The sequence below is a fragment of the Oreochromis niloticus genome, unplaced genomic scaffold, assembly GCF_001858045.2.
Source record: "Oreochromis niloticus isolate F11D_XX unplaced genomic scaffold, O_niloticus_UMD_NMBU tig00000989_pilon, whole genome shotgun sequence".
Classification (NCBI taxonomy): Eukaryota; Metazoa; Chordata; class Actinopteri; order Cichliformes; family Cichlidae; genus Oreochromis; species Oreochromis niloticus.
Genome location: NW_020327287.1, coordinates 1,356 through 8,621, shown reverse-complemented (window position 1 = coordinate 8,621; position 7,266 = coordinate 1,356). Strand labels below are relative to the sequence as shown.

At 43.9% G+C, this 7,266-nt stretch overlaps 1 protein-coding gene across 1 annotated transcript; it reads right to left on the bottom strand.

Moving 5' to 3' along the window:
* Nucleotides 1–2,746: 2,746 nt before the first annotated feature.
* Nucleotides 2,747–5,607, bottom strand: LOC109198058 (uncharacterized). The gene is made up of 7 exons (XM_019353716.2): nt 5,495–5,607; nt 5,208–5,381; nt 4,730–5,066; nt 3,810–4,433; nt 3,525–3,713; nt 2,974–3,440; nt 2,747–2,827 (listed from the first exon to the last, which is right to left on the bottom strand). Exons 4-7 carry the CDS (start codon nt 4,168–4,170, stop codon nt 2,747–2,749), a joined length of 1,098 nt encoding a protein of 365 aa, XP_019209261.1. The 5' UTR covers nt 4,171–4,433; nt 4,730–5,066; nt 5,208–5,381; nt 5,495–5,607.
* Between the last annotated feature and the right edge of the window lie 1,659 nt (nt 5,608–7,266).

Sequence of the window (7,266 nt, the reverse complement as noted above, 5' to 3'; positions counted from 1 at the left end):
GCAATGCGATCTTTCAGCTTCTTCACAGTAACCTCTGTCTCTTTGCTCTGTATTTCAAGACCTTTCACGTGATCCCGCACGGCAATAATCTCCGCCGTGTTTTTGTTCGGATTTGGAGAATCTGTCATTCAGCCCATTAATAGCTTTCAAGATGTCGGCATTGGATACAGCTTCCTCTCTCACCTCATGCACTTCGATGCGGCTCTTCTTTGGGTTGGGGGATGCACAGTACAGTAGTGCAATTCATCCTGATCGGTGATTGGTCAAAAGTCTAGAGTGAAAGAAGAGGCTTGTGATTGGTGGAAAATGTTCAATGAAGAAGCCTTCTTTCATTCATTCAGTCTGTTGTCTGTTTTTTCTTTGTCAGGTGATGTTTCCAGCTCCTTTATCTCACCTGACGCCTGGAATGCCGTCTGTGGTCTTCAGCATGATCACAATGTGTTATTTGTGTATTTTGACTGGTTTACAATGACAGGACAGTAAGCATTATCAGTGTATATTCCAATAAAAGCATCGAGTTTTTACTCCAACATCGATGAGGATTTTCTTTTGGCTCTTTTGAACCAACAGGTTGGAAAGTCTCCTGAAACTAAGCGCAATTGAAAATCAATTCCTTTCTTTTCTTCTGTGATTATTATGTGCAAAGACTAGCCATAAGAGGAGTCTTTTAGGTTGCCCCATGAGACGATGTACTTGTTTTACTTTTATACTGGTAAATGTGAAGGATTATTCATGCCATTGTACTGTCATTTACAGACAGGCAAGAAATTAAAGGCATACCCTGAGGTCTTGACCCCCGACGGAGGGACATTGTTGCACTTTGCTGCCATGTTAGGGTCCACTTGTGAAAGGCAAGAGTCGCAAAATGATTACAAAGTTGCTATGAGAGATTATGTTTGTCCTGTACCAAAGTATTTGAATAGGGGTCACTGAATAGTTGATTATGAAAATGGCGTGATCATATATCATGGCTTTCACAGTCACCAGATCTCAACCAAGACTATCAGGGGACATTTGACTGACATAACAGATAGATAATAGCTCTGTTAGTGTTTCAGAATCAATTCCAGTAAACACTGAAGCTCTTGCGGAGGCATGTGTTGTACAAATACTTCATGAACTTGACTTTGCCACCTACTTGTACACATTGCTTCTTTGGTTTGGGTCTGTTATGTTTCTACATATTTGTGTCTTTTAAACCTGTTGGCAGAGAATGCTATTTGTGTGTAACTTAATAAAAAAAAAATATACAACATGTTTCTCTTTCTATAGATTGTATTTATGCTTGTATGTTTTGTCAGTGCCTTTCGGACTATAGTGATGCTGATTCAGAGAAGGTCAGTAAGTCTAAGTCATTCATTCATTCATTAAGTTATTCCACAACTCACTGTTACTGTAATACAAAACACTTTATTAAAATGAATGAAACAGTGAAACACAAAGACAACACTGCAATCAATCGGTACAACACAAAGACAGCACTGCAATCAATCAGTGAACTTGATCCTGACTCTAATGTAAGGTTTTTTTTAAAAGATCAATTGTGTACCAAAGATAAACGTAATGGCTTGATCATTGTATTGTAAAAGACTACGGGGAAAAAACAACAACAACTGCAATCAGTGATATTTTAAAAGAGTACAAAAAGATAAAAGTTGAATGTCTTGATCATTCTAAAAGTCAATTGTCCGGCAAACCCATATGGGGTACCACACCAGGTCCTGCTCTGTAATGGAAAACCCTTTTAAACCTCCCCAAGCTGGTCAACCATGGATGTAAAGTGCTCGTAGCTGCTAAAAACTATATTTTTCAGACCTGTTGATGGGGACATCATTTTTACAGAGCAGAAAGTTTTTTTAAAATATTTTTTATGTCCTTGGGTTGGCTGGTGGCAGATTCTGCAAATGGGAAGGTTTTGCACCCGTGACACTTTGGCTCCTACTTCTGAGGGGTGATCCTTAAGCTTACGCTTATACTGTGTTGCCCTTGCCCAGACTGAAGGTCTGCCTGCAGTGTCTAGTGTGTTAATGGTGGGTGTTATGACCAATGTGGAAGAGAGTGATGTAGCAGGGCCACTATTGCCAGGGATAGACTGGCGTGGGAGACTGGCATCAGCAAGTCTCTCCTTCCCTTCAAAACCTTGGTCCCTGCAGTGCTGGGCGTGGGCTCATATTTCAACAGGGGGTAGTCTGGAGGAGGGAGTACTGCTGGTTGGTGTGGTGCTGGAGGTAGGTGTGCAGATGAGATGGAGGTGATCTTGGTCAAAATTGATGGATGTTTTGTTGCATGCAGATTGAGGATCCTTTCTTGCTGACAAATGAAGTCCCGCACAGTCTTGATGTTAATTTTAGGGAGAGGAATGCCTGCTTTACAGAGAACCGCATCTTCCACCAGAATCCGGTGCTGTATTCGCTCGTAGGCCTTTAAAATAGACAGTTTCTCTGGACTGTTGCGAGACCCTGAGGTGAGCGCAACCACAAAAGTTTAACCAGAGTGTACATTAGCCTGTTGCTCTGAGCGCTGATGTCATGTTGTGTGGGTGCATAGCGCTTCGCCATCTTTACTCTCTGTATAAGAGCAGCATCAACAAAGTCATCCCTTTTAGTGCGGCAGTAGAGGGTGTTGCCCCAGTGGGTCTTGTACAGCTGGTTAAACTTTTGTGGCTGCTTGTCATGCTCCTCCATGCTATTCCAGGTTTGGAGGACCTTGTTCCTCTGCTCAGTGGTAAGTGATAGCTTGTCCTCTATCAGGCTAATCTCCACAAGCACAGAGCAGAACATTTCCAGCTTTTCAAATCCAGGAAGGGGTTTGAACTGCAGGCATCTTCCTGTAAAATGAATCCCATACAAAATTGGTTGGTAAATATATACACAATTCCCTGTGTTGTCAGACAAGCAGTGCATCTTTTAATCCTTGTTTTAAAGTTTAAAGGGAACTGTGTCCCTAATATGAAAAGTAAACCTAGCTACTCACAAAGGCTGGAGGGTGAACTGTGGAGGTCTCATCATTGGTGAGTGTAATGTGGGGAAGGACAGTATCCAATACAGTGTCGCGTGCCTCTTCGTCACTCTGGTATGCTTCATCGCGATCATCTGGTTCGGGTTGCCCAGGCTGAACCACCTCCTCCTCAGGACCAGGTCCATCACTGACGATGCCCTCCAGAGAGAAAGTTCCAGACTCTCCAGTGCTTTGGCTGAACAAGTACTCCAGCCCGAACAATTCATTTGATGTGAGATCAGCAGGGCCACGGAAGTTTACTTCTACGGGTTCTCCAAAGAGCTGCTGACAGCGAGTGTTGAGGCGATCGATCAACGGTGCAGAGTAAATCCTGTGATGCCGTCCTTTGCCACCAAATACAGCATCTGAGCTCCTGTCAGAGTTCCACCTTGCAATACCACTTATCAGGTAAACCTGATAGGGACGTGCTGCGCAGTGGGGACCTGAACACAACAATAATAAAGGAAATGACGATGACAGGATTACAAGTGTAATTTGTCACAAGTATACAGATTAAAGCCGTGTACCTGGAATCGTGTTAGGAAGTAATTTGTGGAACCCTTCCAGGCTATTGCTTCCACGCAGACACTTGTAATAGGGGACATCCACGTTGTTTATTGTTGTGGTATGAGCCACCCTATACATGCTCATGTCTGGTGGGTCCTGAATGCACTCCAGGTGTCGCTGCTGTGCTGCCCACATCTCATCAATGGCCCCTGGAAATAATCAGATAGACAAGCCTTGTGTGATCTTCAGTTTGTCCCAATTTGTATTAATATTACAAGAATCTTTGGAAATGAGGACTTTCCTACCAGGTGTTTTGAAGAGAGTCACTCCACTCTCATCCAGCCCAGCTGGACCTTTCAGCTCCTCGATAACCAATTGGATGAGCCGAAACGTTTCCTGAGCCCCAAGTGTGACCCTGCGCACATGGTGTTTTAACTGCTCCCTGGAAATGTAAAGGCGGACAACGTCCTCATCGGACACAGACTGCATTTTTACTGGGTTCTTTGCTCTGACGGCCCTTATAAGCAGCTCAAGGTCTGTGCGGTTGTAAGCCAGCACCGCCCCAGCTACTGCAGACTTAAATGCAGAGTACTTTGCATGAGACTCTGTACGGATGGCTGCATCAAACCGGTGGATCCAGTGAAAGATGTCCAGACGCACAAGCATCCCACTGTCCACCCAAGGCTGAAACAAGGCCTCTACTACTGATGGTCCCTGTGCACGGCAACACCCACGGTCCACATACAAATTTTGGGAACAGGCTGATTGGCCAAGTGAAACCTCTCCATGACTCCACGGCACATTGGCTGCAGCTTGTCAAAGGACTCCTCGCAGGTCAGCACAAATGTAACTATTTGTGAGTGCTCATTTCCGATACTGGTGAACCATTCTGCTGAGCTTTGACCTTCCCCAGACAGCTTTTTCACCACCTAAAAAAAAAAAAGAAAAAAAAAGGAAAAGTTTGCATTATGTGATAGTATTTTGAAACAATAAAACCCCCATAACAATACCATGAGCATCTTTTGTATTCCCTCTGTCACAACAATCCAGAAATACTCCTTTCTGTCCAAAAAATTGTTCAAAGGCTAATCAAACACAAAACAAATACGTGGCCAATATCTATTAAAGACAACAGGCCAGTGTCTTTCAAGACTAAGCAAGGTCTGCTTGCTTGTTTAATGACTTAAAACAAAATGTGTGTGATACAGTATTATGAAGTACATACTTTTTTGGTGGAATCCATTTTCAGCACAGTGCCAAAAGTGGACAGAATCTGGCTTCGGTAATCCCTCACATTGCTGGCCTCTGCCAGCAGGAAAGCGTGGCGCAAGAGCCATGCAGAGGGAAGCTCTCTTGGAGGAAGTGGCGCCTGGAATGTGTGCCGTAAGGCTGAGACGATACCCCCGGGCTCCGCAAAAGTCATTAGGAGTGTGGTGTACAGGTCCTTCCACTGAAGGTACTCCTCCATGTGATTCTCCTGTATCTGCTGTCACAGCTTGACCATAGTGTTTCCTTCGGTTCTGTCTCTCAGAAAGCGTACAACATTCTTATCCACACCACGCCTGCAAGGACAGTCACAGTCAAGTTCTTGATGTTGAATTGAGTGAGAGATTGAAAACTTTAAAAAAAACAAAAACAGACAAACAACAACAACAACAACAACAAAGGAAACCCTACAAAAACATGGTGGTCATTTTACTCACTTGCTAGTCAGGATGGCTGGGAATATGGCTTGGTGTCCCTCGCTGAGTTGTGATAAAATTGCTGAGTCCCAGGCAAGCCACCGACCCACTTTTCCTCCTCCGCCACTTCTACCCGCCTTTGTACATGGTCCGCAGCATAGGACCTCAGTAAGCATCGTGTACCAGTACTAGTACCTGAAGTATATAATGAAGAAGAGAGAAAATGGGCAAAATAAGCATATGAATCCAGAATGGCAGTTTTACCGTTTACATTTGAAGACTTGAGTAAAATATTTATGTGAAATTACTCGATGGTGATAGCCAGACTTATATAGGTGCACATTTTGTCCTTTACCCACACACTCGTCGGCTCGAGGACACTTCAGGGAGTACTTCCATACCCCAACAGGACGCCACAAAAGACACGGCTGCGAAAAAGAGCTGTACACTGGGCACAGCACCCCTGGCATAGCCAGGAGGTTCTGCTGGGTAAACCACATGCGATCTGATTTAATCACCCGTCGCCTCTTTAACACACCAGTAACATCCTTGTATGTCTGAACAGGGGTAAACAGCCCTCTTTCAGTGTCCTCTTTAAGCCAGGAAATGTCAGCAGATGGGATACCATTAGGATTTTCCCAGGGACGCACCCATCCCTCTAGCTCCACCTGAACACACACATATAACATGGAATACTACAACAACACACGCACGCACACACACGCTCTAGCTGAAATAGTCTGATTTCAAATAAATATCACTTACAGGTGAATGACTCAACGGTAATTGTGTTGTATGATCATGACCCTGGGATGCAGATGACTCAGTGAATCCAACAGTGTCAAGTTTTTGGACTGTATGGCAGCCTCTGTGGACTCACGATGTTGGGCTGCACAGTAGATTTATTTTGATGTGGTGACTGTACAGTGTTCTCAAACTCCTTGGACAGGGGAGCTGAGTTCTCCTGTGTCTCAGACGTCTGGGAGGAGGAACACCTCTGCTTGTCAGCCGTTGCTTTAAAGGTTGACTTGCAGACAAGGAGTGTTGGACTGTTAAAATCTCCCAGTTCTTTTAATCTTTGGGCTGAAGGAAGGACAATACTCGGTGTATAATGCTCAATCAACAATTATTATTCCATACAATTCAACACTTATGAGCATATGAACCATCATGATGGGGAGAGTTGCCTGCAGAGGGACACAGCAAGTCTCAAATGGTGACGGGTTACTCAGCCTTTTATAGCCTCTAGTAGCCCCCACCTAGTCGTAAAAGCCTAAACATTCACATGTTTTCTCTCTTACGGCGCCTAAGTTATGACCTCGGCTCCCTGTCTTTCTGCTCTCTGTAAGGGTGGGGGTATGGAATGTGGTCGTCTCTTCTTCTATTTTAGACACAAGGTCTTCTGCACCCAACATTCTCTTCATGATTCAGCAGTATGAAATGTCAAGAAACAGTGTAACACATTCAACAGTGTCGATAATACAGGTCACTCAAATAGATCTAATGATTTTCACACTCTTTTAAGTCAGAAGTATATGCAAACTAAAACTACATACTGATCACACACTCTATATTAAGGGGTATAATATGATCTACAGCAGTATCATATTTCAACTACTTTGATTACAGATATAGGTAACATATGATAAAGAATACTCTCACAATTCCCCTTTTGATCTCTTAAAAAGAGATCACTTATAACATACACTCCGCGTTACAGATCAGCTCTTCTTGTCCTGAGGCCCTCTGTCCCCCTTTAACGGTCGACCATATGTGAATGACCTCTGTGTTGCACAGTTCAGATGCAGAAATTAGATTACACCAAACAGCGTTCAGATGACACTCCCATCACTCCCCAATTCTCCCACCTTTATTTTGGTGCTCCAGTTTCCCACCCCCATTTTGGTGCCACCTTATACCTTTCAAATGTACTCAGACTAGAACCTCTGTCTAAGGAGCTTTTAACCTTTATTTTATTGCTGCAGCTACCAGTATCTTCCAGTTGGGTGATTCTCAGCTTCTTTCTTCGACCTCTGGGGTTAGACCACCCTTTAGTCGTTGCACAGATCAGGGGATTATT

Excerpts from the sequence above, each read along its gene's own strand:
- LOC109198058 (XM_019353716.2), bottom strand. The coding sequence starts at position 4,170 with ATGCTTGTGCGTCTGGACATCTTTCACTGGATCCACCGGTTTGATGCA. Across the intron at positions 3,441-3,524 it reads ACTTCCTAACACGATTCCAG|GTCCCCACTGCGCAGCACGT; the intron begins GTACACGGCTTT and ends TGTTGTGTTCAG. Across the intron at positions 2,828-2,973 it reads CAGTTCACCCTCCAGCCTTT|GAAGATGCCTGCAGTTCAAA; the intron begins GTGAGTAGCTAG and ends TTCATTTTACAG.